This window comes from Staurois parvus, unplaced genomic scaffold (assembly GCF_062004578.1).
Source record: "Staurois parvus isolate SC_StPar_1 unplaced genomic scaffold, SC_StPar_1.0 ptg001031l, whole genome shotgun sequence".
Classification (NCBI taxonomy): Eukaryota; Metazoa; Chordata; class Amphibia; order Anura; family Ranidae; genus Staurois; species Staurois parvus.
In genome coordinates, this window is record NW_028318827.1 from 199,553 (window position 1) to 220,085 (window position 20,533).

Sequence of the window (20,533 nt, forward strand, 5' to 3'; positions counted from 1 at the left end):
GGGGGAAGGAGGCGGGAAGTCCTCAGTGTCTGCGGGGGAAGGAGGAGGGAAGTCCTCAGTGTCTGCGGGGGAAGTCCTCAGGTCTCATCTCACCCACCTTGATGGGCAGAAGGACCATGTCTTCCCTGGACAGAACTCTAAAGGTGACAACTGACACTACAGGCTAGATCTAATAGTATCCAGGCTTTCAGAAGGGAGGTCCGGCAAGTCCCCTCCCCCCCCATCCTGGTAAATTCTAGATTATTCTCTCAGGGACTGTCCTGGAAGACAACTAGAGACTTAGGAGAGGCTCAGTGTCCAAGAGTCTTCCGGGACAAAAGGGTTCCGGCCCCTATAACCAATATACGGCATGTTGGCATTTTCCGGAGCCTCCCCTAAAGTTTACGGCAGATAAACTCCAGGAATTTCAGCCACTTTGGAAAATGTTCTGGATTACCAGGGGTCAGGTCCAACGAGGTGCATTGTGTTTTTTATGGAGCGCCGGGAGCCTAGCTATCGCTATACTTCCAGTGTTAGGCCTTCTGGGCTCAGCTCCTTCAGCTGCTGTGCCCGCCCCTCCCCTCAAAGGCTGCTGTGAGTGGACAGTGGAGAGAAGGGGCGGGCAGAGAGGCTGTGGTGCAGAAGGCAACGGTTCTCCTGGAGTGTAGGGATAGCTGTACTCCCAGAGCTCCAGAAAACTGTCAGATGCAACAGAGGAGGTCCAGAGGTGGCGTGCTCCTTGCTGGACTTGGCTCCTAGTATGTCAGCACGTTATACAGATTGGCCGAATTCCCGATCCACTTCTTGGTGGGACCTCTTCTGGTGTACAGTGAAATGTTTTCTGTTCGGGTGGGAGGAGCCTCTGGCTGGAATCAAAGGGTCCAATAAGCATTACTCAGGTATCTCTCTCCTTTGGTGTCCATCCCCCTTATGGGTGGGGCCAACACCATCGAGGTTTTAGGCGCGGTACCCTGAATGTGAAGTTATACCCAGGCAGTCTCTGGTGAAATCCAACGAATTGGAAGGCCTCATCTATGAACATCGACGGGAAGAGTGTGGCCCCGCCTCCAAACAGTCCGCCAACCAATGAACTTACAGAACAGAGTTTCTCTCTTTATTATCTTTTCAGTTACAGATAAATAATTTGCTTAAAAAAAAAACAAAAAGAAAAAAAACAAAAAAAAAACCCCCCAAAGAAACCATGAAAATCGGGTCAGATGAGGAGAGCGCAGAAGGGGGTCAGTGATGCTCCACCCCCTGGGCCCACCACTAGCCACGTCCTGTCCTGAGAAGCCCGACTACTCGCTGCCCTGTGGGCCCCGTCACCAATGTCCTGAGCCGGTGACACGGAGGGGTGGCCATCCACAGCAATGGGGGCTTCTTCAAGCTGATGACTACGGAGGTTTCTGTTGGAGGGAACGTCGGGAACCATCTGCACTCCTTCAGTTGCCCTTTCGTTGCGGCTCGTCCTCGCTCAGCCGGGACTTCACCCAGATCTCCTGAGCCACCTGGAGACAAGCAGAGCACCGGGGTTAGAGGAGGGGAGAACAACACAAAACACGCCGGTCAGACTCCTCCCACCTGGAGACAAGCAGAGCACCGGGGTTAGAGGAGGGGAGAACAACACAAAACACGCCGGTCAGACTCCTCCCACCTGGAGACAAGCAGAGCACCGGGGTTAGAGGAGGGGAGAACACCACAAAACACGCCGGTCAGACTCCTCCCACCTGGAGACAACCAGAGCACCGGGGTTAGAGGAGGGGAGAACAACACAAAACACGCCGGTCAGACCCCTCCCACCTGGAGACAAGCAGAGCACCGGGGTTAGAGGAGGGGAGAACAACACAAAACACGCCGGTCAGACTCCTCCCACCTGGAGACAACCAGAGCACCGGGGTTAGAGGAGGGGAGAACAACACAAAACACGCCGGTCAGACTCCTCCCACCTGGAGACAACCAGAGCACCAGGGTTAGAGGAGGGGAGAACACCACAATACACGCCAGTGAGACTCCTCCCACCTGGAGACAACCAGAGCACCGGGGTTAGAGGAGGGGAGAACACCACAATACACGCCAGTGAGACTCCTCCCACCTGGAGACCACCAGAGCACCGGGGGTTAGAGGAGGGGAGAACAACACAAAACACGCCGGTCAGACTCCTCCCACTTGGAGACAACCAGAGCATCGGGGGTTAGAGGAGGGGAGAACAACACAATACACGCCGGTGAGACTCCTCCCACCTGGAGACAACCAGAGCATCGGGGGTTAGAGGAGGGGAGAACAACACAATACACGCCGGTCAGACTCCTCCCACCTGGAGACAACCAGAGCACCGAAGGTTAGAAGAGGGGAGAACACCACAACGCATACTGGGAAGGATCCTCCAACGTGGAGACAACCAGAGCACCGGGGGTTAGAGGAGGGGAGAACACCACAATGCATGCTGGTCAGGATCCTCCCACCTGGAGAAAACCAGAACACCGAGGGTTAGAAGAGGGGAGAAGAGCACAATGCATGCTGGTCAGGGTCCTCCCACCTGCACCCAACCAGAACCCCGAGGGTTAGAAGAGGGGAGAAGAACAATGCATGCTGGTCAGGGTCCTCCCTCCTGCACCCAACCAGAACACCGAGGGTTAGAAGAGGGGAGAAGAACAACACAATGCATGCTGGTCAGACTCCTCCCACCTGTACCCAACCAGAACCCCGAGGGTTAGAAGAGGGGAGAAGAACAATGCATGCTGGTCAGGGTCCTCTCACCTGCTGAATGAGCCTGAAGTCATGGCTGACCAGCATCATTCCTCCCTCAAACTCATTGATGGCGTCAGCCAGCGCGTCGATGGTCTCAATGTCCAGGTGATTGGTCGGCTCGTCCAGGAAGAGCATGTGTGGGTTCTGCCAAGCCAGCCAAGCGAAGCACACGCGGCACTTCTGCCCATCGGAAAGGTTCCGGATTGGACTCACCTAGACAGATGGGAATGAGGGTTACCTATAGATGGGGGGGCGGAGTCTATGGTGCCAAAGGGCGTCTACAGAGGGATCACCAGGCTCACCTGCTGCTTCCCCGTCAGTCCATATCGCCCAATGATCTTCCTCATTTCCTCCTTCTCCTTTATTTCGGGGTAACACTTCATCATGTACTCCAGAGGGGAGAGGTCCAGGTCCAACTGTTCAGTGAGGTGCTGGTGATACCGCCCAATCTTCACATGAGAATGTTTCCGGATCATTCCATCAGAGGGCAGCAACTGGAGAGACAGGAAAGGGTGGGATTACCGCATGGCCTCTGTGGGCGGACACTAAGGAACTGTGAGGGCATTTCTATCTGGTCAATCCCTCACAGAGGACCTCCATCCCGAAGGCCACCATCCCCAGGATCTCCATCCCAAAGGCCACCATCCCCAGGATCTCCATCCCAAAGGCCACCAACCCCAGGATCTCCATCCCAAAGGCCACCATCCCCAGGATCTCCATCCCAAAGGCCACCAACCCCAGGATCTCCATCCCAAAGGCCACCAACCCCAGGATCTCCATCCCAAAGGCCACCATCCCCAGGATCTCCATCCCAAAGGCCACCATCCCCAGGATCTCCATCCCAAAGGCCACCATCCCCAGGATCTCCTTCCCAAAGGCCACCATCCCAAGAATCTCCATCCCAAAGGCCACCATCCCCAGGATCTCCATCCCAAAGGCCACCATCCCCAGGATCTCCATCCCAAAGGCCACCATCCCCAGGATCTCCTTCCCAAAGGCCACCATCCCCAGGATCTCCTTCCCAAAGGCCACCATCCCCAGGATCTCCTTCCCAAAGGCCACCATCCCCAGGATCTCCTTCTCAAAGGCCACCATCCCCAGGATCTCCTTCCCAAAGGCCACCATCCCAGGATCTCCTTCCCAAAGGCCACCATCCCAGGATCTCCTTCCCAAAGGCCACCATCCCCAGGATCTCCTTCCCAAAGGCCACCATCCCAGGATCTCCTTCCCAAAGGCCACCATCCCAGGATCTCCTTCCCAAAGGCCACCATCCCCAGGATCTCCTTCCCAAAGGCCACCATCCCCAGGATCTCCTTCCCAAAGGCCACCATCCCCAGGATCTCCTTCCCAAAGGCCACCAACCCCAGGATCTCCATCCCGAAGGCCACCATCCCAAAGGCCACCACCCCCAGGATCTCCATCCCAAAGGCCACCATCCCCAGGATCTCCATCCCAAAGGCCACCATCCCCAGGATCTCCATCCCAAAGGCCACCATCCCCAGGATCTCCTTCCCAAAGGCCACCATCCCCAGGATCTCCATCCCAAAGGCCACCATCCCCAGGATCTCCTTCCCAAAGGCCACCATCCCCAGGATCTCCATCCCAAAGGCCACCATCCCCAGGATCTCCATCCCAAAGGCCACCAACCCCAGGATCTCCATCCCAAAGGCCACCATCCCCAGGATCTCCATCCCAAAGGCCACCATCCCCAGGATCTCCATCCCAAAGGCCACCATCCCCAGGATCTCCATCCCAAAGGCCACCATCCCCAGGATCTCCATCCCAAAGGCCACCATCCCCAGGATCTCCTTCCCAAAGGCCACCATCCCCAGGATCTCCATCCCGAAGGCCACCATCCCGAAGACCACCATTTCGAAGACAACCACCCCCAGGATCTCCATCACAAAGGCCACCATCCCGAAGACCACCATCCCCAGGATCTCAATTCCGAAGACCACCATCACCAGGATCTCCGTCCCGAAGACCTCCATCATCCCAAGGCCCTCCATCCCAAGGATTCTTTGTAAAACGTCCCCAAAATGTGTCCACACGCCACCAATTTACTACGGTGACTACAGTGGGACATGGCAGCACACTGAGCCGGCTGCTTGTATTCCAACCCCGGAGCATGCAGGCAAGGGCGCCACCTCAGGCAGTTAAACCAAGAAAACATTGCTACCCTGGAAAAGGAAGCGTCTGAATCTCCCTTACCACTATGATTTCATTAAACGCACGATATGAGGGCGCGCTCGGGACCATGAGGAAGTGCTGGGGACGACGATACGAGGGCGCACTCGGGACGATGAGGAAGCTCCGGGGACGACGATACAAGGGCGCACTCGGGACGACGAGGAAGTGCCGGGGACGACGATACGAGGGCGCCGATGCGAGGGCGAGCTCGGGACGATGAGGAAGCTCCGGGGACGACGATACGAGGGCGCACTCGGGACGATGAAGCGCTGGGGACGACGATACGAGGGCGCACTCGGGACGATGAAGCGCTGGGGACGACGATACGAGGGCGCACTGGGGACAATGAGGAAGTGCCGGGAACGACGATACGAGGGCACACACGGGACAACGAGGAAGTGCCGGGGACGACGATACAAGGGCGCGCCGATATGAAGGCGAGCTCGGGACGATGAGGAAGCGCTGGGGACGACGATATGAGGGCGCGCCAGGGACGATGATACGAGGGTGCGCCGATACGGGGGCGAGCTCGGGACGATGAGCAAGTGCTGGGGACGACGATACGAGGGCATGACGATACGAGGGCGTGCTCGGGGCGATACGAGGGCATGACGATACGAGGGCGTGACGATACGAGGGCGTGACGATACGAGGGCGTGCTCGGGGCGATACGAGGGCGTGACGATACGAGGGCGTGACGATACGAGGGCGTGACGATACGAGGGCGCGCTCGGGGCGATACGAGGACGCACTCACCTCTCCTGTCAGCAGTTTAAGCAGAGTAGACTTTCCGGCTCCATTCGGTCCTACAAGGGCCACACGGGTGTCCAGGTCTATTCCAAACTCTATGTTCTTGTAGATGAGAGGCTGAGGAAAGACAAGAATGGATCGAGTGTGAGAGAGAAAGAGAGCGCCACCGAGTGTGAGAGAGAAAGAGAGCGCCACCGAGTGTGAGAGAGAAAGAGAGTGCCACCGAGTGTGAGAGAGAAAGAGAGCGCCACCGAGTGTGAGAGAGAAAGAGAGCGCCACCGAGTGTGAGAGAGAAAGAGAGCGCCACCGAGTGTGAGAGAGAAAGAGAGCGCCACCGAGTGTGAGAGAGAAAGAGAGCGCCACCGAGTGTGAGAGAGAAAGAGAGCGCCACCGAGTGTGAGAGAGAAAGAGCGCCACCGAGTGTGAGAGAGAAAGAGAGCGCCACCGAGTGTGAGAGAGAAAGAGAGCGCCACCGAGTGTGAGAGAGAAAGAGAGCGCCACCGAGTGTGAGAGAGAAAGAGAGCGCCGAGAGAGAGAGCGCCACCAAGAGGCAGAGAGCGGGACAGCAGTAGTGATGAGGCTCCCCTGTACTCACCCCGTCCTGTGTGTAGCGGAAGCTGACATTCTGCACCATGATGACTGGAGGGGGAATCTTCCCGCAGGAGGGGAAGAAGAAGGACAGAGTCTGAAACATGGAACACCGAGAGGTCACTCCTCCGAACACAGGCACCGCCCCTCCTTACCAGGGACCGCCCCCTCCCCCATCAGTGACCGCCCCCTCCCCCATCAGTGACCGCCCCCTCCCCCACCTTATCAGTGACCGCCCCTCCCCCATCAGTGACCGCCCCCTCCCCCACCTTATCAGTGACCACCCCCTCCCCACCTTATCAGTGACCGCCCCCTCCCCCATCAGTGACCGCCCCCTCCCCCACCTTATCAGTGACCGCCCCCTCCCCCACCTTATCAGTGACCGCCCCCTCCCCCATCAGTGACCGCCCCCTCCCCCACCTTATCAGTGACCGCCCCCTCCCCCACCTTATCAGTGACCGCCCCCTCCCCCACCTTATCAGTGACCGCCCCCTCCCCCATCAGTGACCGCCCCCTCCCCCACCTTATCAGTGACCGCCCCCTCCCCCACCTTATCAGTGACCGCCCCCTCCCCCATCAGTGACCGCCCCCTCCCCCACCTTATCAGTGACCGCCCCCTCCCCCATCAGTGACCGCCCCTCCCCCATCAGTGACCGCCCCTCCCCCACCTTATCAGTGACCGCCCCCTCCCCCACCTTATCAGTGACCGCCCCCTCCCCCACCTTATCAGTGATCACGCGCTCCGTCAGCCCCGATGACATCATCTTCTGCAGGGTCTTCTCTTTGCTCTGAGCCTGACGGGCCAACTTGGCGCTGCCGTGACCGAACCGTGCGATGTAATTCTGGGGAGGAGCCAAAAGGTGAGAACTGCGCATAACAAGCCCCGCCCCCACCCCATGGACACACCCACTCACCTTCATATGTGCGATCTGATCCTGCTCCCAATTAAATCTCTTCATCTGATTCTCCTCCAACTCCAGCCGGGTCTTCACATACTGGTCATAGTTACCCTGGATGGGCGGGAGGGGGAGGAGTCAGACTCGTATGATCACCCCACCCCCAATGCCCGCGATTCCCCATCCTCTCCCCCCCAATGCCCGCGATTCCCCATCCCCTCCCCCCCAATGCCAAACTCTCTCTCCATCCCTCCTCCACCTCCCCTCCTCTCTCTCCCCCCCTCCATGCCTGCACATGATATCCCCCCCCACAGTACTCTCACTGCCCCCACCCCCCCGGTACTCACACGGGTCCCCCCCCCCGGTACTCACACGGGCCCCCCCCCCCACTACTCACACGGCCCCCCCCCCTCGGTACTCACACGGCCCCCCCCCCCCTCGGTACTCACACGGCCCCCCCCCCCCTCGGTACTCACACGGCCCCCCCCTCTCGGTACTCACACGGCCCCCCCCCCACTACTCACACGGCCCCCCCCCCACTACTCACACGGCCCCCCCCCACTACTCACACGGCCCCCCCCCCCTCGGTACTCACACGGCCCCCCCCCCCCTCGGTACTCACACGGCCCCCCCCCCCTCGGTACTCACACGGCCCCCCCCCTCGGTACTCACACGGCCCCCCCCCCCTCGATACTCACACGGCCCCCCCCCCCCCCCCCTCGATACTCACACGGCCCCCCCCCCCTCGATACTCACACGGCCCCCTCGGTATTCACACGGCCCCCCCCCCCTCGGTACTCACACGGCCCCCCCCCCCCTCGGTACTCACACGGCCCCCCCCCCCCTCGGTACTCACACGGCCCCCCCCCCCCCTCGGTACTCACACGGCCCCCCCCCCCCTCGGTACTCACACGGCCCCCCCCCCCCCCCTCGGTACTCACACGGCCCCCCCCCCTCGGTATTCACACGGCCCCCCCCCCTCGGTACTCACACGGCCCCCCCCCCCCCCTCGGTACTCACACGGCCCCCCCCCCCTCGGTACTCACACGGCCCCCCCCCCCTCGGTACTCACACGGCCCCCCCCCAGTACTCACACCGCCCCCCCCCCCCCCTCGGTACTCACACCGCCCCCCCCCCTCGGTACTCACACGGCCCCCCCCCAGTACTCACACGGCCCCCCCCCCCCCAGTACTCACACGGCCCCCCCCCCCCGGTACTCACGGTGTAGTATTTCAGTTTGCGGTTGTGCAGGTGGATGATATTTGTACAAACTCCGTTCAGGAAATCCTGTGAATGGGAAACGAGAACCAGAATCCTCCGGAAGCTGAAAGTCAGAGAAGAGAAACGTGTCATCATCGCGACGTCATGCCGTGTATGGAGCTCTGCGGGGGCGGGGACTCACCACTTCAGCTCCTCCTCCAGCCACACACACGCCTCCAGATCCAGGTGATTGGTCGGCTCGTCCAGAAGTAACATGAATGGCCGGATGAACAAAGCCCTGCAGACAAAGACAAGTGTTCATAGACCCCCAGACCGACCCCCGCCATAGATCCACCCCCACCATAGATCCCCAGACCGACCCACAGACCCACCCCCGCCATAGATCCCAGACCGACCCATAGACCTACCATAGCTCCCCAGACTGACTCCCACCATAGATCCACCCCCACCATAGTTCCCCAGACAGACCCGCACCAGAGACCCACACGCCGACCCCCACCAGAGACCCACAGGCCGACACCCACCAGAGACCCACAGGCCGACACCCACCAGAGACCCACAGGCCGACACCCACCAGAGACCCACAGGCCGACACCCACCAGAGACCCACCATAGCTCCCCAGACTGACCCCCACCAGAGACCCACACGCCGACCCCCACCAGAGACCCACAGAGTGACCCATAGACCCACCATAGCTCCCCAGACAGACTCCCACCATAGATCCACCCCCACCATAGTTCCCCAGACAGACCCCCACCAGAGACCCACAGACCGACCCCCACCATAGACCAACAGAACGACCCATAGACCCACCATAGCTCCTCAGACCGACTCCCACCATAGATCCACCCCCACCATAGTTCCCCAGACAGACCCCCACAGAGCAACCCCCACCAGAGACCAACAGAACGACCCACAGATTGACCCCCAACATAGACCGACCCATAGACTGACTGCTCACCATAGTTCTCCAGACCAACCCACAGAACGACCCATAGACTGACCCCCACCATAGATCCACCCCCACCATAGATCCACCCCCACCATAGTTCCCCAGACCGACCCCCGCCATAGACCCACAGACCCACCCCCACCATAGACCCACAGACCAATCCCCACCACCATGACACCAGATTGGCTCAATACCTGGCCAGAGCAACTCGCATCCTCCAACCGCCACTGAAATCCTTCAGCTTCTTCCTCTGCATGGCCGGGGAGAAGCCCAAACCATGCAGAATGCGCGACGCTCGAACCTCGGCTTTGGCAGCATCCAACTCCTCCAACCGCTCGTAGATCTCCAGCAGCTTCTCACACTCCGCTACAAACATGGGGGGAGGGGAGGGATGAACACAGAAGAAGGTGGAGCTTCTACAGACCAACAGGACAGTCAGGAGGATCTGGAGAGGTTCCACCATCAAACATGACCATGTACATAGACCCCACCATCTCAACACGCCAGGCCCCCGACATCCCACCATCTCAACACGCCAGGCCCCCGACACCCCCACCATCTCAACACGCCAGGCCCCCGACACCCCCACCATCTCAACACGCCAGGCCCCGACATCCCACCATCTCAACACGCCAGGCCCCCGACATCCCACCATCTCAACACGCCAGGCCCCCGACACCCCCACCATCTCAACACGCCAGGCCCCCCGACACCCCACCATCTCAACACGCCAGGCCCCCGACATCCCACCATCTCAACACGCCAGGCCCCCGACACCCCCACCATCTCAACACGCCAGGCCCCCGACATCCCACCATCTCAACACGCCAGGCCCCCGACACCCCCACCATCTCAACACGCCAGGCCCCCGACATCCCACCATCTCAACACGCCAGGCCCCCCGACATCCCACCATCTCAACACGCCAGGCCCCCGACATCCCACCATCTCAACACGCCAGGCCCCCGACACCCCCACCATCTCAACACGCCAGGCCCCCGACACCCCACCATCTCAACACGCCAGGCCCCCGACATCCCACCATCTCAACACGCCAGGCCCCCGACACCCCCACCATCTCCACACGCCAGGCCCCCGACATCCCACCATCTCCACACGCCAGGCCCCCGACATCCCACCATCTCCACACGCCAGGCCCCCGACATCCCACCATCTCAAACACGCCAGGCCCCCGACACCCCACCATCTCAACACGCCAGGCCCCCGACACCCCCACCATCTCAACACGCCAGGCCCCCGACACCCCACCATCTCAACACGCCAGGCCCCCGACATCCCATCATCTTCACACGCCAGGCCCCCGACACCCCCACCATCTCAATACGCCAGGCCCCCGACACCCCCACCATCTCAACACGCCAGGCCCCCGACACCCCCACCATCTCAACACGCCAGGCCCCCGACACCCCACCATCTCAACACGCCAGGCCCCCGACACCCCACCATCTCAACACGCCAGGCCCCCGACACCCCACCATCTCCACACGCCAGGCCCCCGACACCCCACCATCTCAACACGCCAGGCCCCCGACACCCCCACCATCTCCACACGCCAGGCCCCCGACACCCCCACCATCTCCACACGCCAGGCCCCCGACACCCCCACCATCTCCACACGCCAGGCCCCCGACACCCCACCATCTCAACACGCCAGGCCCCCGACACCCCACCATCTCCACACGCCAGGCCCCCGACACCCCCACCATCTCAACACGCCAGGCCCCCGACACCCCCACCATCTCAACACGCCAGGCCCCCGACACCCCCACCATCTCAACACGCCAGGCCCCCGACACCCCCACCATCTCAACACGCCAGGCCCCCGACACCCCCACCATCTCAACACGCCAGGCCCCCCGACACCCCACCATCTCAACACGCCAGGCCCCCGACACCCCACCATCTCAACACGCCAGGCCCCCGACACCCCACCATCTCAACACGCCAGGCCCCCGACACCCCACCATCTCAACACGCCAGGCCCCCGACACCCCACCATCTCAACACGCCAGGCCCCCGACACCCCACCATCTCAACACGCCAGGCCCCCGACACCCCCACCATCTCCACACGCCAGGCCCCCGACATCCCACCATCTCCACACGCCAGGCCCCGACATCCCACCATCTCAACACGCCAGGCCCCCGACACCCCCACCATCTCAACACGCCAGGCCCCCGACACCCCCACCATCTCAACACGCCAGGCCCCCGACACCCCCACCATCTCAACACGCCAGGCCCCCGACACCCCCACCATCTCAACAAGCCAGGCCCCCCGACACCCCACCATCTCAACACGCCAGGCCCCGACATCCCACCATCTCAACACGCCAGGCCCTCGACATCCCATCATCTTCACACGCCAGGCCCCCGACATCCCACCATCTCAACACGCCAGGCCCTCGACATCCCATCATCTTCACACGCCAGGCCCCCCGACACCCCACCATCTCAACACGCCAGGCCCCCGACATCCCACCATCTCAACACGCCAGGCCCTCGACATCCCATCATCTTCACACGCCAGGCCTCCCACCATTTCACCATCTTCACACGCCAGGCCCCGACATCCCACCATCTCAACACGCCAGGCCCCCGACACCCCCACCATCTCAACACGCCAGGCCCCCGACACCCCCACCATCTCAACACGCCAGGCCCCCGACACCCCCACCATCTCAACACGCTAGGCCCCCGACATCCCACCATCTCAACACGCCAGGCCCCCGACATCCCACCATCTTCACACGCCAGGCCCCCTACCATTTCACCATCTTCACACGCCAGGCCCCCGACATCCCACCATCTTCACACACCAAGCCCCTAATGTCTCACCATCTTCATGTGCTAGGCGTTCTGCCTCCTTCTCCAGCATGGTTCTTTCAGAGTCCACCTCCATCACACACTGCAGAGCGCTCTTCTCACTGGGTGGCATCTCCCGTGTCAGGTGATAGATGTCGATATGCTCTGGTATCGGCACCTCTCGTCCACCAATGGCTGACAGCAGCATTGACTTCCCTGAAGAGGAGGGAGGAGGAAGAAAAGAGGAAGGAAGAAGGAAGAAGAAGAGGAGAAGACAAAAGGAGAAGGAAGAAGAAGAAGAAAGAGAAGGAGGAGACAAAAGGAGAAGGAAGAAGAAGAAGAAAGAGAAGGAGGAGACAAAAGGAGAAGGAAGAAGAAGAAGAAAGAGAAGGAGGAGACAAAAGGAGAAGGAAGGAGAAGGAGGAGACAAAAGGAGAAGGAAGGAGAAGGAGACAAAAGGAGAAGGAAGACGAAGGAGGAGACAAAAGGAGAAGGAAGACGAAGGAGGAGACAAAAGGAGAAGGAAGACGAAGGAGGAGACAAAAGGAGAAGGAAGAAGGAGGAGACAAAGGAGAAGGAAGACGAAGGAGGAGACAAAGGAGAAGGAAGAAGGAGGAGACAAAGGAGAAGGAAGACGAAGGAGGAGACAAAGGAGAAGGAAGAAGAAGGAGGAGACAAAGGAGAAGGAAGAAGGAGGAGACAAAGGAGAAGGAAGAAGGAGGAGACAAAGGAGAAGGAAGAAGAAGGCGGAAGAAGTAGGAGGCGGCGACAAAGGAGAAGGAAGAAGAAAACGGAGGAGGAAGAAGAAAACGGAGGAGGAAGAAGAAAACGGAGGAGGAAGAAGAAGAAGGCGACAAAGGAGAAGGAAGAAGGAGGAAGAAGAAGGAGGAAGGAGGAAGAAGAAGGAGGAAGGAGGAAGAAGAAGGAGGAAGGAGGAAGAAGAAGGAGGAAGGAGGAAGAAGAAGGAGGAAGGAGGAAGAAAGAAGGAGGAAGAAGAAGGAGGAAGGAGGAAGAAGTAGGAGGAAGAAAGAAGGAGGAAGAAGAAGGAGGAAGAAAGAAGGAGGAAGAAAGAAGGAGGAAGAAGAAGGAGGAAGAAGAAGGAGGAAGAAGAAGGAGGAAGAAGAAGGAGGAAGAAGAAAGGAGGAAGAAGAAGGAGGAAGAAGAAGGAGGAGACAAAGGAGAAGGAAGAAGGAGGAGACAAAGGAGAAGGAAGAAGAAGAAGAAAGAGAAGGAGACAAAAAGGAGAAGGAAGACGAAGGAGGAAACAAAGGAGAAGGAAGACGAAGGAGGAGACAAAGGAGAAGGAAGAAGAAGGAGGAGACAAAGGAGAAGGAAGACGAAGGAGGAGACAAAGGAGAAGGAAGAAGAAGGAGGAGACAAAGGAGAAGGAAGAAGGAGGAGACAAAGGAGAAGGAAGAAGGAGGAGACAAAGGAGAAGGAAGAAGGAGGAGACAAAGGAGAAGGAAGAAGAAAACGGAGAAGGAAGAAGAAAACGGAGGAGGAAGAAGAAGAAGGCGACAAAGGAGAAGGAAGAAGGAGGAAGAAGAAGGAGAAGGAGGAAGGAGGAAGAAGAAGGAGGAAGGAGGAAGAAGAATGAGGAAGAAAGAAGGAGGCGGCGACAAAAGAGAAGGAAAAAGAAAGAAGAAGGAGGAAGAAGAAGGAGGAAGACGAAGGAGGAAGAAGAAGGAGGAAGAAGAAGGAGGAGACAAAGGAGAAGGAAGAAGGAGGAGACAAAGGAGAAGGAAGAAGGAGGAGACAAAGGAGAAGGAAGAAGGAGGAGACAAAGGAGAAGGAAGAAGGAGGAGACAAAGGAGAAGGAAGAAGAAGGTGGAAGGAGAAGGAGGCGGCGACAAAGGAGAAGGAAGAAGAAAACGGAGGAGGAAGAAGGGGGCGGAGGAAGAAGGGGGCGGAGGAAGAAGGGGGCGGAGGAAGAAGGGGGCGGAGGAAGAAGGGGGCGGAGGAAGAAGAAGGGGGCAGAGGAGAAGACAAAGGAGAAGGAAGAAGAAGAGAGGAGAGGAAAACCTGGAGTCACCATCAATGTAGGACCGGGTTTCACCGTGAAGGGGTCATCCATAGTCTGGAGGCCAATTACTAACACAGGAATCCGAGGGATTGTCCATACTGACCAATAAGATCTCACATTTTATTTTTTGGACAATAAGCCAAAGTCTGATTGGTCCCCATGGGACAGTCCAATCCTCGGGAGTCCTTCCCACCATTGAGCTGCATTTCCTCAGCACACATGTATGAGAACAAGCCCTTAGAGCGTACCAAAGCCAAGATTTGAGATCTGGACAGAGCGGCGGGGCTTGGCACCCACTGTTGGTGTCCCCGTTGGGGAGGTTCACGATTGGTACCGGTGACCCCTGTTATTGGGAGAGGAGGCGACGGGAAATCTAAAATTTGGAGTTGTCTACAGGCGGCTTCCTAATGGTGGCTCTGCAGAGTGAATGCATCTGCCTACAGATGTGACAGCGCCGGGACTCAGTAGGCACAAACCAGAGCAGTATACCAATTCTCTCCATGGCCGCCACAAGGCTGGGGACTCAGAGGGACAATGACCGGCATGTGGTCACCATAGGGACCGTCCCACTGCGGTTCTAAACCAATCATCACTAAGCGGAGGAAAGTCTGGGCCCCCACCCTCTGAGTACAATGCATGGAGTGTGTGACCGTCCCCCCCTCCCCCATATATCTCCCAATGATGGTCACCTTACCTGTCCCATTCAGTCCGATGAGACCGTAGCGGCGGCCGGAGTTCAGTTCTAGAGTGGTGTCACTCAGTAATTCCTGGCCATGGAATGTAAGAGACAGATTGATGACGTGAACGTCGGTACTGTTCGGATGTGACGCCAACACACCAGTCACTGCCCGGGCGGCGGCCTTACGGAGTTCAAACTCCTCCATCTGCTGAGTCACCTCGTCCACATCTACAGAGAGAGAAACGAGTGTCACCTCAGTACGGGTCCTGAAGGCTACATACAGGGAATGTCATCACATGAGAACCACCCTCACCTGGTCACCCATCAGCTTTGGGTGGAATACCTTTTCCCTGATTTTCATATATAGCCAGGCTGCTACACCAGATCTCCAGGACCTCTGCCAAGTAGGCCGCCAGAGCGGACCTCTGCCAAGTAGGCCGCCAGAGCGGACCTCTGCCAAGTAGGCCGCCAGAGCGGACCTCTGCCAAGTAGGCCGCCAGAGCGGACCTCTGCCAAGTAGGCCGCCAGAGCGGACCTCTGCCAAGTAGGCCGCCAGAGCGGACCTCTGCCAAGTAGGCCGCCAGAGCGGACCTCTGCCAAGTAGGCCGCCAGACCGGACCTCTGCCAAGTAGGCCGCCAGACCGGACCTCTGCCAAGTAGGCCGCCAGACCGGACCTCTGCCAAGTAGGCCGCCAGACCGGACCTCTGCCAAGTAGGCCGCCAGACCGGACCTCTGCCAAGTAGGCCGCCAGACCGGACCTCTGCCAAGTAGGCCGCCATCCCGGACCTCTGCCAAGTAGGCCGCCATCCCGGACCTCTGCCAAGTAGGCCGCCATCCCGGACCTCTGCCAAGTAGGCCGCCATCCCGGACCTCTGCCAAGTAGGCCGCCATACCGGACCTCTGCCAAGTAGGCCGCCATACCGGACCTCTGCCAAGTAGGCCGCCATACCGGACCTCTGCCAAGTAGGCCGCCATACCGGACCTCTGCCAAGTAGGCCGCCATAGCGGACCTCTGCCAAGTAGGCCGCCACACCGGACCTCTGCCAAGTAGGCCGCCACACCGGACCTCTGCCAAGTAGGCCGCCACACCGGACCTCTGCCAAGTAGGCCGCCACACCGGACCTCTGCCAAGTAGGCCGCCACACCGGACCTCTGCCAAGTAGGCCGCCACAGCGGACCTCTGCCAAGTAGGCCGCCACAGCGGACCTCTGCCAAGTAGGCCGCCACAGCGGACCTCTGCCAAGTAGGCCGCCATAGCGGACCTCTGCCAAGTAGGCCGCCATAGCGGACCTCTGCCAAGTAGGCCGCCATAGCGGACCTCTGCCAAGTAGGCCGCCATAGCGGACCTCTGCCAAGTAGGCCGCCATAGCGGACCTCTGCCAAGTAGGCCGCCATAGCGGACCTCTGCCAAGTAGGCTGCCATAGAGCCCTGTCCCTGTAGGGCACGGGTGTCAAACTGGCGGTCCTCCAGCTGCTGCCAAACTACAAGTCCCATGAGGCATTGCAAGATTGACAGTTCCAAGCGTGACTCCCAAAGGCAGAGGCATGATGGGACTTGTAGTTTCACAACAGCTGGAGGGCCGCCAGTTTGACACCCCTGCTATAGACATTCCTGGAGAGACCCCTCCCCCTCTTCCATTCCCTGCATACCTTCCAGTCCATGATCTGCAGTCTGCTAAATAGGATTCAAACCCTAAAAACACGCAGAGTGGAGGGCGCCAACTAAGTGCAGCATCATTGTACAAACTACAACTCCCATGAAGAACGTCTGTAAAGGAAGAAAGAGGACAAGAATTCAGGACCTCCGGGGAACCCTGGAGAAGAGGCCTCCTTGTGCAGCACGTTGTGAGCTCCAGCCTAACTGCCATTTTGTTTTTATGCTGCACTTGGATGGCGCCCCCCGCTGTGTGTTTTATGTCCCGATTCTGAGGTCTGTGTCTCTGGTGCTGCGTCTTGTGAAAGGAAACTTACTGAAGTACACCTCCCCGGACATACAGGACAGGCGGGTTTCTTGGACTCCTGGAGATGCATCTCACTATCATGCCGAGGAGGCGGTGAGCCGAACACGGCTCGCACCACAAACACGTCCTTCTTATAGGACACGACACATTTCGGGGGAGATTTACTCAGAATCTGCTGCAGCTGAGCATGGGAGCCAATCAGCTTCTACCTTCAGCTTGTTCAGTTAGGATTTGGCAATAGAACCTGGAAGCTGATTGGTTTCTTTATAGAAGTGCACCAGATTCTGAGCCCTCCAGGGTTAGTACATCACCTCCTCCATGTCTGGAAGGATTCATAGTGGATGAACCACTAGAGAAGGAACACCAAGAGGACCCAGAAAGAACCAATCACCCCGATACGGGGCAGAGAGTGGAGCCAGAAGACAAATCCCAGATCAATGCACTGGGTAGGAGACGGTCAGGTGATTGGTGATCTCTGGGTGGACAATGAGGACTCTGCTGTATGGTCAGCTGGGGGATGGTCAGGTGATCTCTGGGTGGACAATGAGGACTCTGCTGTATGGTCAGTTGGGGGATGGTCAGGTAATTGGTGATCCCTGGGTGGACAATGAGGTCTCTGCTGTATGGTCAGTTGGGGGATGGTCAGGTGATCTCTGGGTGGACAATGAGGTCTCTGGTGTACAGTCAGTTGGGGGATGGTCAGGTGATTGGTGATCCCTGGGTGGACAATGAGGACTCTGCTGTATGATCAGTTGGGGGATGGTCAGGTGATCTCTGGGTGGACAATGAGGTCTCTGCTGTATGGTCAGTTGGGGGATGGTCAGGTGATTGGTGATCCCTGGGTGGACAATGAGGACTCTGCTGTATGATCAGTTGGGGGATGGTCAGGTGATCTCTGGGTGGACAATGAGGACTCTGCTGTAAGGTCAGTTGGGGGATGGTCAGGTGATTGGTGATCCCTGGGTGGACAATGAGGTCTCTGGTGTACAGTCAGTTGGGGGATGGTCAGGTGATTGGTGATCTCTGGGTGGACAATGAGGACTCTGCTGTAAGGTCAGTTGGGGGATGGTCAGGTGATTGGTGATCCCTGGGTGGACAATGAGGTCTCTGGTGTACAGTCAGTTGGGGGATGGTCAGGTGATTGGTGATCCCTGGGTGGACAATGAGGTCTCTGGTGTACGGTCAGTTGGGGGATGGTCAGGTGATTGGTGATCCCTGGGTGGACAATGAGGACTCTGCTGTATGATCAGTTGGGGGATGGTCAGGTGATCTCTGGGTGGACAATGAGGACTCTGCTGTAAGGTCAGTTGGGGGATGGTCAGGTGATTGGTGATCCCTGGGTGGACAATGAGGTCTCTGGTGTACAGTCAGTTGGGGGATGGTCAGGTGATTGGTGATCTCTGGGTGGACAATGAGGACTCTGCTGTAAGGTCAGTTGGGGGATGGTCAGGTGATTGGTGATCCCTGGGTGGACAATGAGGTCTCTGGTGTACGGTCAGTTGGGGGATGGTCAGATGATCTCTGGGTGACTCACCTGCAGCTGCTGTGCCATTGGCTGGTTGTGGCTCCAGCTCCTCAGAGGTGGGCTCTCCATTGTCTTTCTTCGGCCTCTGGCGAGCCTTGGCTGCCTCCTTCTTCTTGGCGGCTTTCTTCTTGGCCAGGTCAGAGGGCATGTCTGCAGGTCAAAGGTCACAGGATCCAGACAGCCTGAGGAGAGCACAGAGGGTCATGGTCCAATGGGTGGTCACTAATATGCCCCTCCCACCACATCAATAACCACTCCCCCTATCTGATCTCCTCCCACCACAACTATAACCAGACCCCCTCACCTAATCTCCTCCCACCACAACTAAAACCACACCCCCTACCTAATCTCCTTCCACCAAAGCTATAACCACACCCCCTACCTAATCTCCTCCCACCACAACTAAAACCACACCCCCTACCTAATCTCCTCCCACCACAGCTATAACCACATCCCCTACCTAATCTCCTCCCACCACAGCTATAACCACACCCCCACCTAATCTCCTCCCACCACAGCTATAGCCACACCCCCTACCTAATCTCCTCCCACCACAGCTATAGCCACACCCCCTACCTAATCTCCTCCCACCACAGCTATAGCCACACCCCCTACCTAATCTCCTCCCACCACAGCTATAGCCACACCCCCTACCTAATCTCCTCCCACCACAGCTATAACCACATCCCCTACCTAATCTCCTCCCACCACAGCTATAACCACACCCCCACCTAATCTCCTCCCACCACAGCTATAGCCACACCCCCTACCTAATCTCCTCCCACCACAGCTATAGCCACACCCCCTACCTAATCTCCTCCCACCACAGCTATAACCACACCCCCACCTAATCTCCTCTCACCACAGCTATAACCACACCCCCACCTAATCTCCTCCCACCACAGCTATAACCACACCCCCACCTAATCTCCTCCCACCACAGCTATAACCACACCCCCACCTAATCTCCTCCCACCACCACCTAATCTCCCACCCAGGGGCGGACCATTTGGAAACTTGGGCACTGCCTGAGGGCCCGGGGTCAGTAGGGGGCCCCATGAGATGCCCCTGGTACCTTTTTTCATAGGTTTTTTGAGTTTGGTCAAGGACACAGGGGCCCCATGATCCCCTATTGCCCGGGGGCCCCAAGAGTTGTCAGTCCGCCCCTGCTCCCACCACACCTATAACCACACCCCCACCTAATCTCCTCCCACCACACCTCTTGCCAAAATCCCTCCCACTTAGACTTTAGACACACCCCTTACCTAACCCCTCCCACAAACTCCCTGTGTACCCCTCCCCCCATCTGATTAGTTATCTTCTGGTCACTTTATACAGATCTGACTTCTCACCGTCTGTGTACCCCGAATATCCCCTCCCCCACATCCGGTGTGCCCCCTCATCCTCGGTTCACGGATCCCAATCCCGGATGTGATCCCCCAGGCTGGGTCCCCCTTCATCTCCCCGACCTCCTCCTCCTCCCCCCCGGATCTCCCCTCTCCCGGTCCCCGGCCTCCCCTCTCCTCTCTCCAGCTGTCCTCACCTCTCCAGGTCTCACACTCTCCTCCACGTGCCGCCGGCTCACTGACCAATCCCAGATCTCCTTACTCAGATGCCGGTGGGGAGCGCGGAGCACTCTGGGAGATGTAGTTCCCCGCCCCCTTCCTCCAACAAGATGGACGGCACTCGGCACCACATCTCCCAGCATGCAGCGCGAACACAGACCGCAAAAACCGCACTGCGCATGTGCGAATGTGGTGACTGCGGGAGGCGGAACTTCAACCTCATATCCCGGCAACGGGGCTTAATGCGCGAGAGAAGGGCGGAGCCTGAACTAGAAGAGAAGGGCGGAGCCGGAGCTAGAAAAGAAGGGCGGAGCTCATCCTACTTCCTGTGTGTGGAGAGCTGATGTGAGAAGTCAGGAGTTCTATAAAGCCCCTCCCCCCACACACACAGCCCCTCCCCCCATACATCCCCCTGTACATCCTCCACCCCCCACATCTGACCCCCCCACACAAGCCCCTCCCCCATACATCCCCCCTGTACATCCTCCACCCCCCCCCACACACAGCCCCTCCCCCCATACATCCCCCCTGTACATCCTCCACCCCCCCCCACACACAGCCCCTCCCCCCATACATCCCCCCTGTACATCCTCCACCCCCCCCACATCTGATCTCCCCGTGTCCATTCA

At 58.7% G+C, this 20,533-nt stretch overlaps 1 protein-coding gene across 1 annotated transcript; it reads right to left on the reverse strand.

The window, feature by feature from the left end:
- Positions 1-1,421: 1,421 nt before the first annotated feature.
- Positions 1,422-20,045, reverse strand: ABCF2 (ATP binding cassette subfamily F member 2). The gene is made up of 14 exons (XM_089657818.1): positions 19,883-20,045; positions 18,349-18,521; positions 14,868-15,080; positions 12,184-12,366; positions 9,520-9,691; positions 8,554-8,649; positions 8,373-8,475; positions 7,170-7,265; positions 6,978-7,097; positions 6,263-6,352; positions 5,674-5,784; positions 3,030-3,221; positions 2,737-2,940; positions 1,422-1,487 (listed from the first exon to the last, which is right to left on the reverse strand). The coding sequence occupies exons 2-14, from the start codon at positions 18,485-18,487 to the stop codon at positions 1,422-1,424; spliced, it is 1,785 nt and encodes a 594-aa protein (XP_089513944.1). The 5' UTR covers positions 18,488-18,521; positions 19,883-20,045.
- Positions 20,046-20,533: the final 488 nt, after the last annotated feature.